Below are 23,798 nucleotides of genomic sequence, written 5' to 3' on the forward strand. Positions count from 1 at the left end.
GCTGATGGGCGTTCACCCTCGCACGAGGTGTTTTGAATTCTGTGAGGGAAGTGCTGCTTTAAATAATTATGTCTCTTATGGTATTGTATGTCATAATCACTTCTAAAATGCTTATCTAGTTGCTAAAGCTGAAGAGAAGTGAGCTGTTTGGTGCAGTACTGGATTTTTTAGTTTTACTTTAGTATGTCTAAAGTGAATATTAAGTTAAGCAGAGAGGTGTAGCCGGGGCAGCCTGAAGAGCTGCAGATGAGGCAGAGCATTGTTCCCCAAGTATTTATAATAATGAGAGATACTGGAGGGAAGATAAGTAATAGTCCATATACTGGGAAGAAAGTTTGGTTCTGATCCATTAAATAAATAAATAAAAGTTCCTTTCACCTGTAATCTGCAGATAGCACATAAAGTAACTGCAGTGGGAGCAGGAGAAGCTGTGTCCCTCCTCATGACCCATGCTGGCAGAGTCTCAGCATCCCCAGCCAAGAATCCTCATGTTAATCAGGCACACATGATTCTTTCTCCTAGTTTCTAGGTTGATCAATTGAGACCTTGCTGCCTTTTTTTCCTTCCAGGAAAGACCTTCTACAGAGCAGATTGCTCTGGCCAAGTTTCTCCAAAGACTAAGTAACAGCAAGCTGCTCTGGTCTGGAGAGTTTGTGCTTGGGGGAGATCTTGATTTGTTTAGAGTGACATATCCTTGATTAAAATAGGTTAATAGTTCTTCTCTGCATATCTTGCTTCACAACTTGCACATTAGCTCCAGCATTTGAAAAGATAAATTTGGGCCAGCAGGAGTAAAAAAACAGAGAGAAAATTAGTGAAAGTGAAATACAAATGTCCTTATTTAATACAAAAGGATTCAGCTTGCTGTTGGCTTTCTGTTTTCCCAGGTTCACACTTTGCTTGACAAGACAACAGAAGAAATTTAAATTGTTGAGAAATGCATAAAGAAAGAAGTGGTTGTGGGGAAATTGGAAGTAGAACAGGATTTAGCAACTTTGCTTCTGCTGTTATAGCAGGCAGCAGCCAGCTTTGGGAGCTTGGGCGTTTTCTTTGTTTCAAAACTTAAGAATATATATTCTTAGCTTTCCAAAAGTAAACAAAGGCTCAGAAGTTTAAGAAAAATACTGCTTTGGAGATTCCTTACAGATAAATGTTTGCTGAGTGTACTGTTACAGGTGAAGGGATGCAATTTGGCCACAGCTCTCCCAGCATATCCTTGAGTGTGAGCTCAGACCCTTTCTGTGCATCCTGGCCACCCTCTGCAGCCACCCCTCCTCTTCCTGTCATAATTCCCTTGGGTTTTCCCTCAACAGCAGAGATGTCTGAACATGGCAGCAGGGACAAGGACAGTCTTCTCTTAAGCCCACCAGTAAATGTTTGGATTTTGCTATTCATTGTGAACCTGTGAATTATCCATTCTGGAGTGAGAGTTAATAAAACTCTTTATTGTACAGGTTTTTGACGTTTCTGCTGAAGTTTCTGTTTTGAAGTAGGTTTATAATGTGTTTTCAGTCAGGCTGAGGCTTCTGTATTGATTTCAGGTAACACATAAATGTGAAACTTGAGCCCAGCTCATCACATATCAAAGTTAATGAAGTAATGAATGTGACACCAAGTGCCAGTGTCTCTGTCTCTCCTTATCCCCACAAACATGTGCTATGTGTGTGGCTTTGTTTATTTTAGAGGCCATTTCATTATACATTCCTGGATCTCTTCTTGGATGGTTTAGGTAGGGCAGGACATGATCATGAGCTCTTTGTGAGAGCTTTTCTACTGATGTTCATAGCACTACCTGCAAGTTTGCTGTGATGAGAAATAGGTTGTGAAGTCCTGACAGAGGACAGTAATTTTTATTTTCTTATGTCCCCTGTATTTTGTCCTGTATTTCTCCCCATCTCTGCTCTGGAACATTTTAAGCATCATCAGGCTCAGAGAAAAGCAGAGCACCTACCACGTGCTTCATCTCTGTGGTGTCTGTTGAGGAATGAGTCAACAGCAGCAGCTCTTCAGAAAGAATATCTAAAATCAAGGGAGGATGAAGCAGATTAGCTTAAAAAAAAAAAGAAATCAAATGCCAGAAGTGTTTGTCTTCCCTCACCCTTTGTCAGCAAAGGTGGGGTTTGTATTCTAATGTTTACGTAGCTGAAGGGTATTAGAAAATCAGAAGTACTGTAGTGCAACACAAGGGGTTTTGTTCACTCCTGTAATCCCAGTAGGTAATTCTTTTCTTTATATACAATACTTGAGTCTTTTTCAACTTCGTTTTTTTTTCTCTTAGTCATTGGTAGCTTAATGGATTTCGTGATTGTTGAGCTCTTCTTTTTGATGCAGTATTGTTAGTCTTAGCATGCATTCAGAGTGACAGGGAGCATTAAAAATAGTCATTTCCATTTCAGATATCTAGAGATAATTTTTTTATAGCCACTGTGTGAAAATAACTTGAACGCTAGCAGAATTATCTATTGTCAGAGAGATGATTTTACTTGTGAATTGGGTTTAAAGATAAAATCTGCCTACTTCCCAAGTCATGGATTTCCTATTCATTGCTCTGTTAAATTTAATCGGGAGCAAGACTTAATCCAGAACAAAGATGATTGAATTGCTCTTAAACAGTGATGTAGAACATTACCCAGATCTCACTTCATCCTCACAGTGCTGAAAAATCACAAGCATGAGAGTTGCTTGTGAGTACATTATACAGAGAGAGATGCTTTTACTCATTTGCTGGCTCATTAGAAAGTGAAATGCTTTCTGGCTTTTGGAATAAAGTTGTTAGGAGGTGCAGTACAGAATGGGTTAAATCTGTTTAGTGTATCAGCTAGAAATTACTTTGGTATGCAGTAAAAAAGCTCACTCAACTTGCAAAAGCCTCTGTTGGCTTTAAGTTCTGCCATAAATTGAGCTGCTCGTGAGCTTGTACAGGATGGATTGATGGATGAAGTTCCTTAATGCAGCTTTGATTCCTCTTTGAGAACCCAGGGGAGCACAAGCTCCAGCACTGGGCAGCAGAGCCACAGTGTGACCCACTGCTCCCCTTTGCTGCTCACCCCAACAAAAGCATGCTTTCAAAAATTACTGTCTTTTTTTAAGCTCCTGTATTCTACCAGGAAGTGTGTACACCTCTAAGGTCATCCTAAATCTCCAGTTACAGCCTGGAATGGAGGTAGGATAGCAACTGGATTTTTCTCTTTAAGGGCAAGGAGAGAGCATGGGATGAAAACAGCTAATTAAAGGATTTCCAGGCTGGGACATGGAAACTCAACAGCCCCTGTGTTCCTTTTAGGGCTCTTACCTGAGTGCAGACTTTTACCAGTAAAGTTTGGGAGCTGGCATTGCTTATTTCAGGTGCATAGACCTCATTTAAAATAATTTTTAAGAAAAGGGGATGGGGTCAGGGAGTGGTGAAGCAGCATCTTGCTGTAGGGACTCTTGCAGACAACACATTGGCAAGAGCTGTTCCTTGGAGTTAAGGAGTGTATTCAAGGCCAAGACATTTAGGGACTTATTAATGGCACTGCAGCTCCAGGCTGTGCTGTTGGCTGGCAGTCACTGAGTGAGTAGGAAAGGCACTGTCAATGCCACATTTTTAAGGCTTTGGGGCATGTGAGTGTGCCCCATGCAGCATCTCTTTCTTCTGCTTAGAATGATTTTGACCTTCTGAGTTAAACTTTTCCACTTAATGATATTTTTCTATTATGTGAATCCTCTCTTCTTTGGCTTATTTGCATGCCTTACATCATGTTTCATTTAGGATTTGATACAGTCAGGAGCCCAGGATAAAAGACAGTGTATAAAAGGCTGGTGTAATCATGAAATTTCCTAGGACTGGAAGCTGCTGGGACCAGTTGGGACCGGTCATGGGCAAAATCAATATTTTTTTGTCCACTGTTGCAGTCTTCCTAGAGCAAAGTGGAGGTCTCTGTCTGCTTTAGGACAGCCAGCTAAATCAGATCGTTCCCCTCCTTACACACATGTTATTATCCTGCAGTGTGAGAGCTCCTGCAGCATCCTCAGCTGCCATGTCCCACCCTGTGGGGACAGCCCTTGGGCAGGATTGTTTGCAGCATCCACAGCTAAGTATCATTGCCAAGTGTTAATCCAGCTCAGTAGCTTAGAGCAAGACTGTAATCATAGTTATTGGGTTTTGTATTAAAATGGTCTTTTTTTAAAAGTGCTTTTTAGGTTTAGCAAACTGGCTGTAGAGGTGATTGCATTCTGGTTGGAGGGATGTGCTTGAGTGGAGCAGGCTGCATGTCCTGAGATTTCCCTCCCCTCTCCATTCTTGCTGCTTCAAGAAACAGTCATTTGCTTTAGAGTCAGGTTTGCAGCTTTGATTGAAAATGACTCTGCAAAACCCCATCAGAACTGTGCATGCCACAGAGTGGTTTAAAAATAAAAAATTCTAAAAGGCACCTTGAAATGTATGAACTTCCTGGGATGCCAAGAGCCATCACCTGTCGTTTGCTGGTATCCCCTGGTAGGACCTAGTAAATCTTTGTCTGCCCAAAGAGCCCAGAAAAAAAGGAAAGAAAGGATGGAATTGTGCTGTCTGAGGTTTGGGAATGATTATTAAGTGCTGGCCCTCTGCCTGACAGCTGTCATGGGTTTGCAGAAGTGAGACAGATCTGGGAGAGGCAGCTGCAATTGCATAGCTGGGAAGTTGGGCTTTTAATTGCTAATTAAAGTTACCATTTGCATTTGGGGTTTTCCTTTCTAAAGGACGACATCATATTCCACAAGAAACTGCAAGCATTGTGTATTTACAGCACAACCAAACTGGCAACTGGCTCTTGCTGCTTTGCTGGTACATCTGTATTTCACCTACTGCCTACTTTTGCTTTCCCATCTGTATTTTTTATGACTTCTGTCCTGACAGCCCTTGTTCTCCTGGTCCTTGACTCCCCTCCCGTGCAGACATATGATCCTGTAACGTTTTCCTTTTTGTCTTTATAAACAATAGGCAAGCAGTCTGATAGCACAAGTCCAAAGTCAAGGGAGCTTTGCAGATTCAACTTGACAGCTCCTCTCTGAATTATTTAAAAGCTGTAAACAAAAGAAAGCCCATCTTACAGCTTCAGGTGCCTTCTCCTCTAGTACTGTGGAGAATGCCTGATAGGTGAATTCAGCTAATTTTGCCCATTTAGATCTGTGGGATTTAGTGGAATAGCAAATGCAATTAGAATTCAGGGGCTGCCTCCTGGTATTCCTTAGGGGAGGGTAAGTTGCAAGGAGGTTGAATGAGCAAATTGAGGAGAGGGAAAGTTGGAAGGTGAATGAAAGAATAGACAATTTCTGTCTAGTATTGTCTAGAATTGTGTGTTGAGTTTGGATATTTTTTTTTCCCTTTCACAATCAATGAACTTGTCTTAAGACATCCTGTATTTGCTTCTGACTTTAATCTCAGTCCTTGGAGGGCTTCCTTGTTTGTTCTTTTCACATCCTTTGTTTTCAAATCCAAAATGCTTTTCTACACCTGAATGATCCAGTGATTTCTGACTTCTTGGATACATTTTAGTTGCTGGTTTCCCTCATGCTTCTGGATTCAGGAGTGTTTTAGATGGCTGAGATTAGGGAAGCAGGCAGAAGGCACAATTGACTCCTCTAGATGATGCAAAGTTCATTATTATCTTTTGAATAGTTCATTCTGCAGAATGAAGCAGGGAATATGCCATGCTTTGCATTTATTGTACTAAAGCTATAAAGCTGTACTCTCATCATTCTTAATGCCTAAGGCACAGCTGTCTTCTCACTCCCTTCTCCCCTCAGATAAATACAATGGGGAAAGCATCAGGAGTGGGATGTTGAAAGCAACATGTGTATCATCTAGACTCTGCATGATTTTGTTTACTGAAGTTCTTCACTTTTTATGTACATTATTAAAATGCAATTTACTGTATTGTCTTTATCAATACCATACAATATTGTCATGAAAGCTGATAGTTTGCATTGTGGCTTTACTTTGACAACTGACCTGCAAAAATGGCTTTGAAATATCTTCTTTCAGAGATCCCAGCATCTTTCACTGTACAAAGCAAAGATCCCTGTCTTCCAAACAGCTTTGCAGGCATGACCTGGCCACAGCTCAGGTCAGCTCCCTCTTCCATACAGTTATAATAGATTTACAGAGCCCTCACTGGCTGTGAGCCAAGCCAGCCCTAAACCCCCTCCTGGCCACAGGTGTGTAGGAGATGGTTCTGCTGGCTGGGGAAGATACTCTGCTCTGCTGCCCCATCCTTACCTGTACTGTGGGAACAAAAAAAGGAAATGTTTTTAATACAAACTCTGTGACTTGAATTCACACAGGGAGAAGATTTAAGTATCACTGGAATTTTACCTGCTCAGGAGAAAACTTGTGCTTGTGACATGAGATGCATGCTATCAGAACCTGCCTGCAGGTCTTAGGCTCTGGCCATTTTTCTTTGCCATTCTCAAGTTTATCAACATCCTTTCTTCATTTTCCTGTGTGTCCTGGCTAGTGAAAACATGTGCCTACTGCACTCAGGGCATTTTTGGAGCAATATCTTGAGGGGACAAAGTGTCCTATTTCCCAAGCCTGGGGAGGGCCACATGCTCTGGTCCAGCTTGCCCAACCTTGTCTGCACTGCAGGAGGTTTCAGGTACATAGGGCTGCTCTTGATCCTGTTACAGCATTTGCTGAAGTGGATGGTGAAGGAGAGCAGCAGACTACGAATTCTATCAAGATTAATGGAAATTTTTGTTTTACCTTAATTAAACTTTCATTCCTCAAATCAAAGTCCTTTTTCCCAAATCAGCATATATTATAAATAGCATTAGTATAGGTATAATTTCATGAAGCTTCTCTGCATGCTAATGTTAATGTTTGTGCCTTGAGTTTTCTCCACAAGAAACCATTTATTATTTCTTTTGTCTCACCAGGTCCTGGTGAGGTCACTTCTCTGGCACATGTGTTGCATAGAGAATAAAAGGGAAAAAATTATAAATATATCTTTTTATATAAATAGTGGTTTATGCAGCTACAAGCTGGGCCACCTTGCAGGAATCCTTCTCTTGTCTGTTCTTACCACCAAGCCAGCCTGCACCCCTTTGGGTGGAAGCAGCCTCCAGGGGTGAGATATTTTTGCTTTCCTGGTGTGTTTCTTCCTATTGCTGTAGCCCTGCTTTCCCCACAGATGTGTAATTCCCCACACTCCCTGCCTGCAGCTCAGCTTGAACCTATGCTGTTGTTCCCTGCCTCAGACAGCACCCTCAGTGCTGACACTTGGAACTGTGACTCCATTCCTGTTGCTATTAAATATACTGTTCTTGGCCTAAAGAGAAATGAAGACTTTGATTTCCATGGCTGCCAGACTTCTGGCCCATCCACTAACACAATTAGAAAGCTTGCAGATGCAGTGAAACCATCATCCTTCTTTTTCAGCTGGCATAAGCAAAACATTTAGAAGAGTTAATGTGTTTATTGAGCACTCAAGTCCCCCTGAAACATTATTTTGAGACCCACTAATGCAATGGTCAGGATTTAAGTGCATGTCCAGAACTTTCAAAGTTGGTTGGTTTAGGATACTGTTGTATCAGGATTTGGCTTTGGTTTGGTGGTGGGGTCCCACTTAAAAGTGGTTGGGTATGTTTAAGGGGTGTTATTACAGATAAAGCATAGAAACTAAAAATGTCACAATTCAGGCTGGCCCTTTTTTGATTATCTGTGTCAGATCAGGCTTGGGATTGGAGGTGGTTTTCATTAGAATGGGGCAAAAAGGTACAACCTGCAGGAGATGAGATGTACTGGGTGGGTTTGTGTGGCAAGGTTTGGGGTGAAGGGGTGGCTTCTGTGAGAACTTTCCCAAAGTTTCCCCTCCTTGTCCAACAGAGCCAGTGCCAGCCAGCTCTGAGATGGATCCAGTGCTGACCAAAGCTGAGCCCATCAGCAATGCTGGCAGCACCTCTGGGATAATGTACTCAGGATGAGTTGAGTGGGAATATTGCACAAGGGAGAGAGGAGTGAGGATATGAGAGAAACAATTCTGCTGCAGACCCAGAGCTCTGTGAGGAAGGAGGGGGAGAAAGAACGTGCTCCAGGCACAAGGGAATTCCCTGCAGCCATGAAGGTCCACCTGCAGCCCATGGAGAACTCTGTGCCAGTGCAGGTGGATGCCCAAAAGGAGGATATGGGACCCTGTGGGAAGCCCCCACCACTGGGAAGCTCCCAGCAGGGCCTGTGGACATGTGGAGAGAGGTGCCCACACTCTAGAGCAGGTTTCCTGGCAGGACTTGTGACCATACAGGGACTAACAGGGAGTTTTTTTGGTTTTTTTGGGGGGGTTTTGGGGGTTTTTTTGTTTGTTTGTTTGTTTCTTTTGGGGTTTTTGTTTGTTTGTTTCTGGTTTTTTGTTTGTTGGTTTTTGGTTTTTTGTTTGTTGGTTTTGGTTTTCTGTTTGTGAAGAACTGTATTTTGTGGGAGGGACTCCCACTGAAGCTGTTTGTGAACTGTCTCTAGTGGGAGAGACCCCATGCTGGAGCAGGGGAAGAGCTTGAGGACTCTTCCCCTTGAGAAGTGAAGGAATGGCAGAGACAATATGTGATGAGCTGATTGTGGCCCCAGTTCCTTGTCCCTCTCTGTCCCTGAGGGGGAAGTGATAGAAAAAATCAGGAATGAAGCTAAGCCTGGGAAGAAGGGAGGGGTGGGGAGAAGGTGTTTTTAAGATTTTCTTTTATTTCTCGTTATCCTACTCTGATTTGATTAGTAATGAATCAGATTTGCCCCAAGTTGAGCCTGTTTTGCCTGTGATGGTAATTGGAGAGTGATCTCTGCCTGTCCCCATCTTGACTCTCAGCCTATTTGTCTATGTCCAGCTGAGGGAGGGGAGTGACAAACTGGCTTTGGTGGGCACTTGGCTTCCAGCCTGGTCACCCCACCATATATTAGGTGTTGCCCAGACAGCTTGGCTGCCCCACATTGTTGACAGCCAGCCATATAAAATGAACAGTAGCAGAGTATGTATCCATTATCAGTTTTAAATAAATTGATATCATGAATTTCTGCCAAAGTGTTTCCCTTTTGCTGACCCGGCCAGCCTGGCTCAGCTTGGTCCCTTCATCATTCCTGACATCACCTGTGATTAACCCATCTTCCTGTATTGATGGCCACCATCTCTGGTTGTGATGCATGAATTATTCTTCCACTTTTGCTTTGAGGGAATGGTGTCATGTGAAGGGTTTAGGAAGGTTTCTTTCCCAGCCTGTCCCACTAGCAGTGGCCAGTGTGTAACCCAGCAGTTACACAGGAATTCCTGGTGTGAAATTCCCCATGGGCTGGTTGAGATGTTGAAGCACCTGGAGCTACCAGACACTCATGTACATTTAGGACCTCAGAGCAGCAGGTGAGTGTCCAGCATCCCACGAGCTCAGGTGTGTGTGAAGGTGGGAACTGTGCTGTGGGAAGGTCATAAAGTGTCCTTCAGAACCCCCAGCTGGGGTGATGTTGAACCATGACTGGCTGTCACAATTTAGGGCTGGTTTTCAGCATGCTTGATTGCAGTGGTTTGTGCCTCAAGGTTTTTTTGGGAAAGGAATGCAACTGGAATGGATTTCCCACCAGCAAATAAGTAAATACTGCAGTTCCAACAGGAATTCTTATGAAAAGAGTTAAACCTCATTTAAACCTTCATCCCTGCCCTTTTTGTTTAACACCTCATTGGGAACATCTGGATTAACCTTGGGCAAATCCACCAAGTGTTTTGCCTCTGTTTCCCCACATGTAGGATAATATTTCACTACCTCACCAGGGCATTTATTACACCTAATTAATGTTGTAATGTGTCTTTGGTTCCTCTGATAAAACGTGTGGCGTGAATGCAAAGTTGTTTTTACTGATTGGATTGTTAATTAAATGTGCACATATAAATGATTTATTGGCATTAGAGAACTAAGACTTAATAATTTAAAATATTAACATCAAGGTGGTTGGATCAATTTTAAGCCTGTTATCATTCAGCTATTTAGAGACTGATACAAATGACACTGGGAAAAGAAAGGAAACTGTGCTGTAAGCAGGATTTTCAAAGGTGAATTCACTAGAGGAGGAAGAGGAGATGGAAAGATATACCTAGTACTGTGGAAGAGGCAGTTGAAACCAACAACAGAGTGCTGAAAGTAAGGTTTTGATGAGAAATGCTATGCCAGGGACAATGATCTCAGAAATATAAAAGCCCTGAAGAATGTGGTACAGATGGTCTTGGAAAGATCCAAGTGTTCTTGCACAAGTAAGGGAATTGCTGATTCAAGTGTGAAGATGATTTGAAAGAGGGAGCTGAGGAGTGTTGGGTACAGTTGAGCTGGAAGAGAAATCACTGACTTGGAAGAAGAATAGAGAAGATAAGAGAGGTGGGAGAAGCACACCATGAGTGTGAAAGAGGCACAACAAAACCATCTGAACATGAAGCAGGGCTTTAGCAGATTGAAGTTTGCCTTTCACAGTAAGGGCAAGGGGAGTGTGCTGTAAATTAAAGAGGACCAAGCAGCTGGGATAGAATCATAGAATATCATGAGTTGGAAGGGACCCCCAAGAATCATGAAGTCCAACTCCTGGCTCTGCACAGGACACCCTGACAATGCCACCACATGCCTCAGAGTGTTGTCCAAACGCATCCTGAGCTCTGTCAGGCTTGGTGCTGTGACCACCTCCCTGGGGAGCCTGTTCCAGTGCCCAGCCATCTTCTGGGTGGAAAACCTTTCTCTTATAAATCTCCCTACATCCGTTCTTTCCTAGTGCAGCAGTTGAGAGCTGTGCTCCTTGCTGTGCTTTGGGACTGGGCTGCATAGCTCTGGTGTTTGCAGGGTGGATTGCTTGTCTTATCTAATTCAGGGTAGCTTGAACAGAAAAGCCTTTTCACATTCTACTGATTTCTGTTTACAGCTCTGATCCCTGATGGTTTGCCACTGGTATGCGCAAAATCAGAATCTAAAAGTACCAGATTTAGATGATATGTCTGAATACTCTCATGCAGCAGATTGGTGGCTGTTTCTCCAGATTGTGTATTTTGTTTCTGGTGTGAGTTTGGAAGGGAGACATATGCAATAGCAATATTAATGATAGCACCCTGAGGCTTGATTTTGCCCCACACTGTACTGCTGGGCAGGGCAGCCTGACCTTGGCTAGGGAGAGATTAAATACATCACCTCCAGCATGATGTAATGACTGACTGCAACAAACAATAGAAGGGAAAGGGGAGAGACATTGGCAGTAGGAATGCAGGTCTTAAACCATGCAATTGTCAAGCAATGTGGGGCATTGCATTGCCAAATGAATATTTAGGAGTTTTAAGTATTTAAAGAGTTGATGCTAAAAGCTGCCTTCACTAAAGTAATGCCTTGCCATTTCCTGTGGTTTTGCAATATTGATATTAATGTTGTTGTATGTTTATGTATATGTTTTTTGAATGCTTATTGTAAGCTGTATTTATATACTGCTGCCACTTCCTTCAAGGTCTTGACCACATTGTTTATGGGGAGCATCTGATATCCCAAGATTTATGACTTTAGGGACAAGTAACTTTAGACACCCTGTCACAGATAAATGGGCAGTGGAACTCAATATTCCTATCCAGAGAGGAGGGGAAGACTTGTGCTTTGGGCGTGCAGGGCTAACACCAGAATAATTTGCTTTTAACTTATGTGTCCCTGCCTTGCCTGATGGGGGAGTGTGCAGCAGCTGTTAGAGCTGTGTATCTTGCTTTGCAGTAGATGCAGAATAATAAGTGTCTAATGAGATTTTCTCATCTTGGATTCTAAATAAATTAGATGCTCATCAATACCAGTTTTGTTCTAGAATGACTAAATTGCAGAGGCAGTAATGTATCACCAGTACCTGGGGTGGGCTTTGCTGGCTGGCTCTCCTGCCTTTGCAGAGCTTTCTTTGCCTTCTCCCCATCAATCTCATTGGCCTTCATTTCCATCTTGAGTTCAGAAGATGGCATAGAAACAAGGAAATTGATGGCTGTGTACAGCACTGGATATGCGTGTACTTCTATGTTCTTCTAGCCCTGACTTCAGTTGCCTTGTTGTTATTGTTTTTTGAGAGGTACATGCAGAAATGAAAAGGGCACGTCAAGATGAAGGGGTTTCTCACTTGGCTGAGAGATAGCTTACTGCTTCTTTAAGTGTGTCATTGGAGCAAGCCTTGCTGCTCTCCTCAGGGCTCCCCTGAGCTGTGAATACAGACCTGGGGATGTCTGATAACAAATAAGCTTCCAGTTACACAGCATCGTCTTCTGCTGGGTTGGATCTGAATAGAAGGAGAAAAATGCATTGTAAAATCCAAAATGAGAAGATTACTTCAGGGAGTAGGAAAAAGAGCTGTAGTCATGAGTATTGAGTTGCAGGTAGAAATACCAGATGTGGAAGTGTCAGAAAACTTGATAAAGGTATCCCAGGTACAGAGATTAAAGTCTGGAATTGCTGAAAAACAAGGGAAGGGATTCAAGGAGATGCTGAATTTCTGCCTGGGCAGATTTCCTTGTGAGATGTACTTCATTTTGTGTGGAAGCTGCAAACTCTGTATGATGCAGGATGATGAAAACACTAATTTGTTTGAAAACTTTTTTCTAAAAAGCTTCACAGTGTGCCCATGAACTCTGACATAAGAAGAAACTATGTATGTGTATATGATTGTAGGCAAGTCCTTCTACAGAAAGTGAGTCAAAGGAGTGCCATAATCTTTAAATCTGTGGTTTAACATTTTAGGAAATATCCTTGTTATGCTGGGTGGGTATAATTGTGTAGCATTTGTGAACTTGAAAACTCAAAACATTGTGTATTTGCAGCTGGATCTAGAAAGAAGCACAGACAACACCTTTTTCATATGGATTGAGTTTTCTCTTTTTTGCTGGGGCCCAGATAAGCCTAAAGCCTAAAGAGGCTTTATCTCTCTGTGTACAAAGGAATTACCTTCAGAATTAGATAAAAATACTGTTTCTAAGGATTAAAAGACACAGTTTAGGTGTGCATGTTCTGTTCCAGGTTTAATACCTAAAGAGTTGGGTGTTGCTGCTCCTAAAATATTTTGGTATAACATCTTTTATATATTAGACCTTGTTCTGTAAAGAAGCACTTGGTGTAAAGTAATTAATTTCTGCTTGAGCCTGATGTTCACAGTATAGATAATAAATATTCCTTTAAATTTACTCAGAAGGGATTAATGTTAGGTGAGTGTGATGGCATAGAAAGCAAATTGTGGTTTACAGGGATAGAGGGTTGTGCACCACTTCAAGCAACCCACTGTGCACCTTTCATTGATAACACTTGTATCACAAGAATGGGGAAAAAAACCAAAATTTGCACATTGTCCCAGTGGGAAGGGATCTAATCAGTTCAGCTTTTCAAAACCTCTTGATTTTTGTACACTGGACATTCATTGCGTTTCCTGGGTTAGAATTTGTAATTTTCTTTCAAAAACAAAAAGCTGACTTGTGTCATACAGCAAGAAAATAACCAAGGCTCAGGAGAATTAGAGTGAAAAGCCATTAGAATCTGCTAATTACAAGATGAAGAGCAGTCAAGCAGTGGTGGTCTATTGGGGAACCACTTTTGCACATTTAGATGTGTAGAAAAACTTTGTGACATTGATGGGAAAAGTTTTGGTGAAATATGTCTTGCAGATAGTCTGCAGCTCAGCCCTAAAAGCCAGCACCAGAGTAATAGTTGCCACCTTCAGTAAGGAAGGAGTAAATTTACTTAAATAATGGAGTTTCTGTACAAACAGCACTAGATGTAGTTCAACTATATACTTTTATTCTACCTGTAAATAACAGAAGACAATTGAGTGCAAGCTTTCTCACCCAAGTGACTTTCCCACTGATTCAACAGCTTTGCTTAATTAGGCTCCAGCTCCTTGGAATAAGTGTTGAAAACACAGCCATTTGTTAGCCAAAACATCTGCTGGGGAGGGAAGGTGAGAAGTTGTTAATTTAAAATAAGATCTTGAAGAACCCTAGCTCTGAATCCATAGAACAAACCTAGCTGAAAATCCAGGAAACTCATGCTTATCTGAGTGATGGCTGTGCTGGAAGTTTGAGGTGAATCTGCTTTATTTGTGTAGAATGAGGGGCATAACAAAGAAGTGCAAACATTGTGGCCTGTAATTGTTTACAATATGGTGAAAGAGCCAAAAATTATTTCCAGTCCTTCACGTGAAAATGTTCACATATAACTTGGAAACGCATCCATCCTAAGGAATGATCTCTTCAGCTTTTCCTTCTGATTTCCACTTCAAGGATTGATATGTGTGGGATAGCAAGGGAGGAATAGTCCCAGAAAGGATCGTATTCAAGGGAAAAAAAAATTGTTAGTGATTTGTGCTCATCTTTTTTGAGCCCTTTTGGGACAGGATTGATGTCAACAGAGGAAGACTGAAATGCTCAGCTGTGATTTTGCACAAGCCCCCTGGTGAGAGGGATGTGTAGCTCCTGCAGCTGCAGTGAGGCAGCTTTAGTGGTGAGGAGGGGTAGCAGAGAGGAACCCTGCAGGTACTGGAGGCTGGAGGGTCTGCCCAGAGCTTTTCCTCACTTGGGTATCAGTGGGTGTCCCTTCAAGGAGATGTGTGTGTGGTTTCCAAGTTGTCCATCTGGGATCACATTAATTTAGGCATCCTCTCCTCCCAGCAATGTTTTCTTACACAAAGATATAAAGGGGTGGAAGAACTCCAACCTCAGCTGTCACTGAGTCCCTGTTGCACTGGAGCAGCTCTGACAACTTTTGAGTTGTTCAGCTGAGTTTCTTCAAACCTCACAAAACATCCAGAGCATTTCTGATTGTCTTAATGTTGACTACTCTTGCATGAATACCAGCAGTCAGGCAGACTTTAATTCTCCTCTGTTCCTTTCCTGTACAAATTGCTTCCCCAGGGCCATCCAAAATAGGGCTCATCTTGGAGGGAAGGAAATCAGTGTGCTTCAAAACCCAGCTGTCACCAGGTGAATAATTCCTTTGAATGATGAATCTAGCAGGTATCTCATATCCTCTGGAAGGTCCTAAACTTGATTTTGTTTTTCATTGCCATCAAGAATGTGCTGCAAAAATTTCTCCTTTTTTTGGTACAATCAGTGAAAGTCCCTTCAAATCCCATGGGTGAATGCTCTAAAGTTACTGTGGGTCCAGCAGTCATATTCAGACTGGAGAAACAGGGATGTGTCAGGTTCAGAGGTGCTCCTGTCAGGTCTGTCTTTGCACTCAAGACCAATTTACAGCCTCATTTTACATAATGGATACCTCCTTGTGAATATGTATCCAACCTGTGTAATAACAGAGATTCATGGTGGTGTCAAGTCCTTCCCATGTCAAGGAACTACCCTTCAGATTTCCCATAATACTGTCTGTACTGTCTCTGTAGTCCAAAAAAATTTTAAAAAAGGCAGGCAGGCAGATGCAGGAAGTTCTTTATAGCTCTTAGCACAGAACTTCAGCCCTGAAGCATGTTAGAGCAGTTCTGGAACTGCACTCTGTATTAACATGAATCCTGACATGCACCTACCTCTGCCAATTAAATTTTTAAATTCATATGTAACACTAAAAGACAAGAAGATGCATAATTTTGATGCCCCCAGAGCTTTTTTCTATTGCCTTAAGAGGACCAAGATTCTAAAGGTTGAGATTAGCAGCCACACAGAGCAAAATGCTGCTGTTTGCCAGGCAGTAAACCTTAATCTCTCAATCTTTGCTATGTTTGTTCATTTTTCTTCTTCAGTCTTGTTTTAGCAAAAGCAGCTTGTTCTTTCTGCCTCTCCTGCTAAGAGGGGCTGCAGGTGCATAAAATCTTCTCATAGGAGAAGATTCATGTGTAGAGGAGTCATTTTAATAACTGCTTTCTTCAGAGCAGGATTACTCACTTGGGCTGGGTCTCCCACATTCCCAGTGCTGCCTCTGCTTTGGGAATTGCTGGCTCCTGCAGGCAGCAGAAATGGAAGGGATGAGTAAGGCCAGTCCTTAAACCTTCTTGCCCTGCACAAAAACACCAATTGGTTTTGCTAAAGTAGAACATGCAGTGGATGGTGAGGGCCTGTTTTTCATGCCTCAGTGCTACAGGTAGTCACAGTAGTGTTTAGGGAAATAGGTGTTCTGCCAGTTCAGTGGTGATGGTGGTTTTCTTTCCATTCATACATGTCCTGGCAAAAAGATTGGTTTAATGTGCACACAGCTACAAACCTGCAGATGTAAACAACTTCATGTCTTCTTTAGGTGTTTAACACATTGAGTATATTGATTGTTTTACAGGCTACACAAAAGGAAGTGAATTGTCACTTTGGAGGATTAAAAACAAGTTACTTAGCTGTGTTCCTGGAGAAGTAGTGCAAGAGTGCCTTAACAAGCAAGTCACTGTTCAGTGACAGATTTGGTGCTAATTTTGCTGCTGTCTGCTCCTGTTTGCATCTCATGGTTGTGGATGAAAGCAGCAGAGCAGTGATTAGCTCAGACCCTGCTGAAAAAAACCCAACACCCAGGGGCTTCTGAAGAACAAGGGAGTGAGAGTAAATTACCCTCTGGCATTTTCTATTTTATTAGGAGGTAAAACTGTTCATTGGAACAGAGTTCATTTACAGTGGCACCCCAGCAGACTGCAGCAGCAGGGTGAATTGCCAGTCACTCACAGTGCAAACAGGAATCACTCAAACCCTGCATCATCTGCACTCAGGAGTTCAGGATTCCTGCACTGCACAGTAGATTGCTGCTGGTCCCTCTCCCTTGCTTCCAGAATCCTATCAGGCATCCTGGTCCCTGTTTCAGTGCCCAGATAATATTTATATATATTAAAATCAACCCCCCCTCCAGTGGGTTTTGATTTTAATGTTGTTAACCAGAAGCTGGGAGTTCACTGCATTAGGTTCTTAGCCACCAAATTAAAAGAAATTGCAGTATATTCTTCCTTTGAGGATATACTTTCTTTTCAGGAGCTTAGACTTGGAGGATCATTAGTGAGATAATATCAGGAGTTTTAACTAATCCTCTAATGATTGCACCAGGGTGAACAAATCTGTCTGTGTCAGTTAGCCCAGTGGTCCACCACAAGGCTATTCTTACCTGATAAATGGATTTTCACACTGAAGGGGGTTTTTCTTCCTTTGCCCCAAATCCTGAGGCTGTGCCAGGTCCTGAAGTTCACGGTGAGGCAGCACACAGCCAGCTTGGGGCTGTGCTGAGCTGCCTTCCCACTCCCTTCGGAGCAGGGCGTGTTCTAGTCACTGAGTTCATTAAAAATGCATGTGCTAAGCATGGCATAATTACAGCAAGTTTGTCTGGGGATGGGTAGCAGCAGTGAGAGAAATTTCAAAATGTGTCTCAGAGAAGATATCAACTGTCTTGAGAGAAATCAGTTCTCTGGGGGCGTTGAGCAGCGTGCGACGTCTGCTGGCACCAGGATGGCTGCAGGACACCCCTCTGGCAGCACTGCTCCTCCCCACATCTCTGGGGCTCTTGCCAGCACCCCAGTGCTTGTGTGTGGATTTTCCTGTCGATTTTGGATAGGATTTTGGCTGGGGAGGGTGCATCTGTGCTTGCTGGTCACGTGAGGAATGCAGTCTGGAGAGAAGATGCTCTCTCTTCTCCAGCTTTTGCCTGGGGGTTGCCTGACTGATGCAGCAGACCATTAATTTGCAGTCAAGCAGGATATCTCCAAATGCAACTCCATCAATTGGCAGGAGGTAAATAGATGCTGCCTCTCTGCTTAAGGCAGGGCTGGAGCCCTCTCTGTTTATCTTCTCTTTCAAACTGGGTGCATCTGCTATTGCTCTCTAATCTCTTCTCTGTTTTAGTCATCTGAAGCCTCTCGCCCTCAGAGCTAGAGGGGTTTTGTAACGCTGATTAGTTGGTTTAGTTAGGGTGCTGGAGATCTTTGTCCATGTGCTGCCAAAAGATGAAATAACCATTATTTTTATTAGTCCACCTCACAGGGAGGCTGTGAGAATTAATTCATGTTTGTAAATTGCTTTGGAGATTTAAAGCTCTGTACAAGCACTAAGGATTATTGCTTTCTAATTCTTCAAGGTAGTATAACTTATAAAGACTTCTAGCCTTGAAAGCATCTTGGATATAGGAAGAGTTAAATCCCTTTGAAATTAGATATACTTGTAATGTTTAAGATAAAAATAACTTCTTCTCTGGTGCTTCATCCAAAATAAAGGGGGGGGGGGGGGGAAAGCAATGGCAGGTTCTGATAGTGCCTCTTTTTTTTTTTTCCAGGAGTCCAACGTGCTTATTGCTGCTAACAGTCAGGGTACAATTAAGGTAAGTTATTTTACACATCTTGCATTTAAACACTTGAATCTGTTGATAGTAAAGAGCAAGGTCAGAGACACTGAACAGCCAGGAGAAACCATTAGAGGAGGTCATCTTGGTGTGGAGGTTTGCAATTTAAATGATGTATTTGCCTGTGGCACACAGTGGAGTGAGCAGGCAGTGCCCCAGCAGTGAAACCAGTTGCAGTGAGGTGTGGAAGAGGTGCTGCCCCTGCTGCTGCTCCCTGGGGTCCTGGCAGCACTGAGGGCCTTGCACAGGCACCTCCCCAGGCTGAGTGGCTCCCATGGCAGCAGAGGCTGTGTTAACTCACCAGCATTAACCCAAGCCTGTGCTCTGGCTGCTGCAGGGGCAGCAGGGCTGAAAGCTGAGCTCCTGGTGTGCAGCTGGCTGGAGCAGCACTGAAATGAGCAGGGATGCTCCCTGCCTTTGACTCTGGTGCTCAGACGGGTGGTAACAGACAGCAGCTGCCAGCATGGGGTTCTGTGAAAGCATCAGCCTTCCCTGTGCACAGTACCGGGTTTTCAGCTCTTTAATTAAGTCTTCCAGAGTGTCTGTTCAATGTATTTCTGTCTGTGGAATGTCAAGTGATGTGGAGAAGACTGTCCTTCTTTATGTGTGTGTCAGCCAAGCAAAACCAGTGCCCAAGGCAGTGCCAAACTCAACCCAAACCTAGAACTTTATCCCACATTCTGCACAGCCTCACTGACCTCCACCATGCTGTTAGGTTTGGTGCTTAATGCCCTAAGCTTGTAGCCCAGACCCCTGGCAGCATTCTGGAGCTGCTGGTAAAGGCATTTACTTGCTGTGTGCAGAGTTTTACACTGCATTGTCACTGTCACGAGGCTGAGGTCCTGATTGTCCCTCACATCCCTGTGGCAGTAGCAGTTCTCTACCTGACCTGCTGCTCTGAACCTGGGAAAATCACCAAAAATGCAAGACTGGTGAAAGACCTGAGTGGTCTGGGTTAAATTGCATGTCAAGATTTTTCCCCCCTTTTTTAGGACACAAGTGGCTGGGTTACTCCTGCTGTTGCAGCATGTGATGCTGTAGCCTCTCATTCATAAGGGATTTGTTTATATATCATGTTTTGGAATTGGTTGGTGGTTACTTTGGTCAGCTACTCCTTAGGAAAATGGGCAAAATGCACAGAAGCTTTTGATATTTTGAAGTGAATCCAGCAGCAAGAGCAGTGATTAGAGGGGAGAGGTTTTGCTCATGCACTTTGCTTGTTAATGAGAGATGGTAGACAGAGAGAAATGTACAGACAGCCAGGGCTGTCAGAACTCTGCTATCTCCATTTGCCTTTGACAGGAGGCAGCAGGAAGGTGGGATGGTCTGGGAAAGGCCTGGGTGTGCCCAAACCCAGCCCACTTTGGGGACAGATGCCATTCTGGGCATCACCCATGAGCTACAGCTCTAGAGCTTCTCCCAGGGAAGCCAAACCAGGTTCTTGCAGACTCTGGCAGCCCCACAGGCACTTTTCTGCTGTCTCTAGTCCATGCCCTCAGATGCTGCTGTTCCATCCCAGCCTGCACAAGGGAAACAAGAGCACACAGGGCTGGGATGACAAAAGCTCTGATCTCTGTTACAAGATTCCCAAGAGCTGTGTGACTGAGATGAGGGGAAATGAGGCAGCTGTGGATGGTTTTGCTTTGTGGCTAATTTATCATCACACAAGCAGACATCCAAATTGGGATGCTTGCCAAGTGCTTTTCCCATCTGTGGGATATTATTGCATGCTGGTGAATAAAGGGTAAGGGGTGGAGATGAGATAGAAGGGTCAGTTCTGTCTTAGAGATCTATATGCTGACATAGGAAATAATAAATGTCATAAATTCCTATTCTAAATGTCTCATCTTCCTTACTAACCAGGTACTGGAGCTGGTATGAAGGGTTTTCTCTCAAGGCATGAGGTACTTGGTCCTGCTGATATGCTACAGTATTCATCTGGGAACCACAGTGGGACAAGAAACCAAAACCACCTTGATGTTCCTCCCCAGAACGATCATGTTTGGGTTTTTTTCCATTTATGGACTTCCTAGGACATTTTGAGACACTGGTAACACCAGTAAACTGTCTGCCATCAACATTAACTCCACAGACTTTGCTGGTGGTGGTATGGTTGTCCAATTTTTATGATAGGAAAACAAATTCTTTTAAATAAAAACAAAAAGGAATAATAAAATTTATTGAGCCACAAGCTGAAGCTGGAAGATTGTCTTGTTGCATAAGAGAACAGATTTACTTGTGAAGGGAGCTCACAGGAGCACACAGGGCTGTCCTCAGTTGCACATCTCCAGTTACTTTCATCTGGACTCTTCTTCATCCCCACTGGAAAAAGAAAGTCTCTAAGCCTTACCTGGACATGCAAGCAATCCACTTTGAAATCCCATCATGATACGGTTCTGTTGTTCCTTTGATTTATTAATTCTTTTTTAGATGCATTACATGTTGACAAATGTCACCAAGGTTGACACCACTGGAGACTGAAGTCCTCTAGTCATCAAGAAGAGAAGGACACCTTCCCTTCCCTCCTCTCCTTAGACCCCTTCCTTGCCCCAAAGGGGCAGTTCCAAAGGAGAGGATGGAGCTGTCCTCCTGTCCATGTGGGCCACCTGCCACCAGCAAGGTGCTGAGATGAGGGAGCTGCAGTTCCTGGGACCTGGACTGAGCTTGCCAAGACAGCGTGGGATGAAGATCTGCCTCCCACTCACCTGGCTGTGTGTGACTATCTCAGCTGGAGGAGGAAGCTTCTAGATCCAGTTACCAAAGCCCTGCACCACTCAATCACCTGTGTGGTCTGGTTGTGTTTGCCCCTCTCTGCACACCATGGAAGCCAAGCATCTTGAATGTTGGAACAAGAGAGGGGATGGAGTTGGTTTGTAACGTGTTTCAGAGCCATGATATAAGTAGCCTTATTTTTAATGGTCATGCATACACTTAATTGTACATATGGAGGGGGAATAAACCATGAAGCTGAGAGTTGTTGTTGCTTTCTTGGCAGGATAGCAGAGCAGGTAAGAAGGTGCAGATGGTCCTCACGAGCAGCAGCCAGGTTAAACTGTCAGGATTGCTGCCAGAACTCTTTAAGCTCCAAAGTGCATTTGGTGGGCATGGCATCTTTTCCCTGCCTTGGGTGTCAAAGGTGCAATGCAGACAGTGATACCTGTGGGAAGTGTTTTGTTCTGCAAACAGAATCCTTTTCCATTCACCGACTGCAGAACATGTCTCCTTCATGCCACAGGGGCTGGGATTGATGCAGGGACTTTGCACAGCTCTCTTGTCCTCCACATGTTGTAAGCCTGACTCTCACTTCCCAGGAGGATTGTGTAATCTTCTCACACCCTTTGGGCACAGAGCAGGGAAGAAGAGCAAGGATAATCTTGAGGATATGAGTAAAGAAGCAAGGATGAAGCCTTGTGGCAGAACTGGGGACAGGTCCTGTCCTGGTTCAGTGCTGGTGCATGTTTCTAGGGGGTCAGCTGTGCTCATGCAGAGGTAGGAGGATGTGGGACAGTAACTTCTGGAGAGTGGGGAGAAAAGTGATGCTGAGCTCCAAGGGAGGAGAGGTGGATGCATGGTTCTCAGATGCTGCATTCTGGTTTTCTTCCATGATTCCTGGTGTGTCAGTGGGGGAAGAGTGAGGAGAGAAGGAGAGGAGAGAGAGAAGAGAGCACAGCAGCTTGTGTCCTGCTTGGGAGTGCTACCTGCAGGTCTCCCTTGTATGAGTAACCTGAGTCACAGTGGCAGAAGAAAACAAAATTGGTTCCTTCTGCCTGATGGCAGCTGTCTGACACATCCCACTGAGCACTAGTTTGATTTCCATTTTGCTGCATTTTAAGAGAATTTGGTGTGGAGTGTCTGTGCTGAGCATGCTCCCCAGCCAGCCCTCTCCAAAGGCAGGCTGATGTGATGATCCATTACCATTGCTCTGCCTGCTTCCCCTGCTTTCAGGTGTGGGTCTCCCCCAGCCTCTGGCTTGTTTATCAGTGCCTACTAATTTATTTTGGAAACTGCCCTGGCTGCTGTTGTACCCCAGCCTGTTGGCAGGTGACCTCATTCCTTCTCTCCCCCCACTTGAAGATCCTGTGTTTTTTAAATTGAAATTGCTCTGACAAAGCCAAAATCTTTAAAACAGAAGAAAAAAAGCAGCTGTTTTGAATGCTGTAAGGTTACTCCTTGAATTAAACAGGGAAAGATGTTTAACATTGGCTGCCTTTATTTTTTCAGTTTTCATTCTGTTTCAATCAAGATAAATGCAAATTTGGTGTCTGGCCCTAATTAGAAACACAGCAGCTCATAAACACAAGTTGATGGCAATTTTTTGCCTCTGTCTCTTTGTCACAAGAGGTAATGCTCCTTATTTTAATCCCCTTAATTTTCTTGCCTTCAGGTAACTCTTCACAGTTGATAAATTAAGTTGCATATAATTACTGTAATTTTGTTTGGGTTTTTTTAAACAGCTTGTGGTCAATATTTTTTTTTAATTAGTCACCAACTCAACAAATGGTTCCTGTCAGGTTTTCAGCCTTTTTTTTAGAGTTGGGGGGTGATTGACTTTGGGAGGGATGTGCAGAGGTCTTTGGTCCAACCCCCTGTGCAGAGCAGAGCTTACTCAAATTTGGATGAGGTTGCTTCAGGGCCTGGAGATGTTCACAACTCAACCAAGCAAGGATAGAAGATTCCCAAGTCCCTCTGGAAAACCTTTTCCAGCACTTAACCATTCTCCCTGTGGAAATTAATTGCAGATGGTGGGCACTTGGAGTCTTTCTTCTCACTTTCTTCTTTTGAGAAAACCAGGTTACAAAGCCTTTGACTGGAAGCTGCCCCAGAATTGTTTTGCCTCCAGCTCTCGTGTCCTTTCGAGAGGTGTTAGGTGAGTCAGATCTTTTGAGAAAGGAATTTAAAACCTTTCTTGGCCAGCCAGCATCTTCAATTAACTTTAAAGCATTTAACAGAAGAGTAGGAGGAACATGCCTCAGTGCTTAAAAATTCAGTGCTGGAGGGAATTGAAAATGATGGTCAATGGGAAATGTAAATTAATATCAATATGTCAGGGCTCCCCTGCAGTGAGTGTGGCCAGCTGCTAATGCCAGTGTTCCACCCCAGTGCTGAGCCCTGTTTGTTTAGGGTAATTTTGTTTAACTATGAAAGGTCATAATGACATCAGCAGATAATTGAGAAGGCAAATTAACTCCTTTCCAGCTGAAAAGTCCTCTTTCCTTTCTCACTGCTTTTCTGGAGGCCAGAGATAGCCAGCAAGGACCTGCAGCAGTCCAGGGTGAGTAGAGAGTGTGAGTAGCTTCACTGTGGAGAGCTCCTGTGTCAGCAGCTCCTGGTGTCCTGGCAGGCAGCCAGGGGGGTGATGGTGATGGCATCCTGCCTCCTGCCAGCCTTCACCACTGCCTGCAGAGGTTTTCCTTGAGCCCAGCCTCGTGGGATGCTCCTCACCTCATCTCAGAGGGGTTTTCCTTCCTCTCAGCAGTGTGGAGACAGTGTCCTGCACTTGTTAATGGAATATCTGTAGAGATCAGGGA

At 43.6% G+C, this 23,798-nt stretch overlaps 1 protein-coding gene and 1 non-coding gene across 3 annotated transcripts in view; both read left to right on the plus strand.

Moving 5' to 3' along the window:
- The window catches only part of COP1 (COP1 E3 ubiquitin ligase), a 125,924-nt gene extending 104,683 nt beyond the window's left edge, over window positions 1-21,241 (plus strand). For both annotated transcript variants that reach the window (XM_054638324.2, XM_077182010.1), the window contains exons 19-20: window positions 18,205-18,249; window positions 20,134-21,241. In XM_054638324.2, coding sequence (XP_054494299.1) covers window positions 18,205-18,249; window positions 20,134-20,151 — 63 coding nt within the window. In that variant the 3' untranslated portion in view covers window positions 20,152-21,241. The remainder of the gene's footprint in view (window positions 1-18,204; window positions 18,250-20,133) is intronic.
- Window positions 3,835-3,970, plus strand: LOC129124130 (small Cajal body-specific RNA 3). Its single transcript, XR_008534793.2, has one exon.
- Window positions 21,242-23,798: the final 2,557 nt, after the last annotated feature.

Source organism: Agelaius phoeniceus, chromosome 8, assembly GCF_051311805.1.
Source record: "Agelaius phoeniceus isolate bAgePho1 chromosome 8, bAgePho1.hap1, whole genome shotgun sequence".
NCBI classification, from domain to species: Eukaryota; Metazoa; Chordata; class Aves; order Passeriformes; family Icteridae; genus Agelaius; species Agelaius phoeniceus.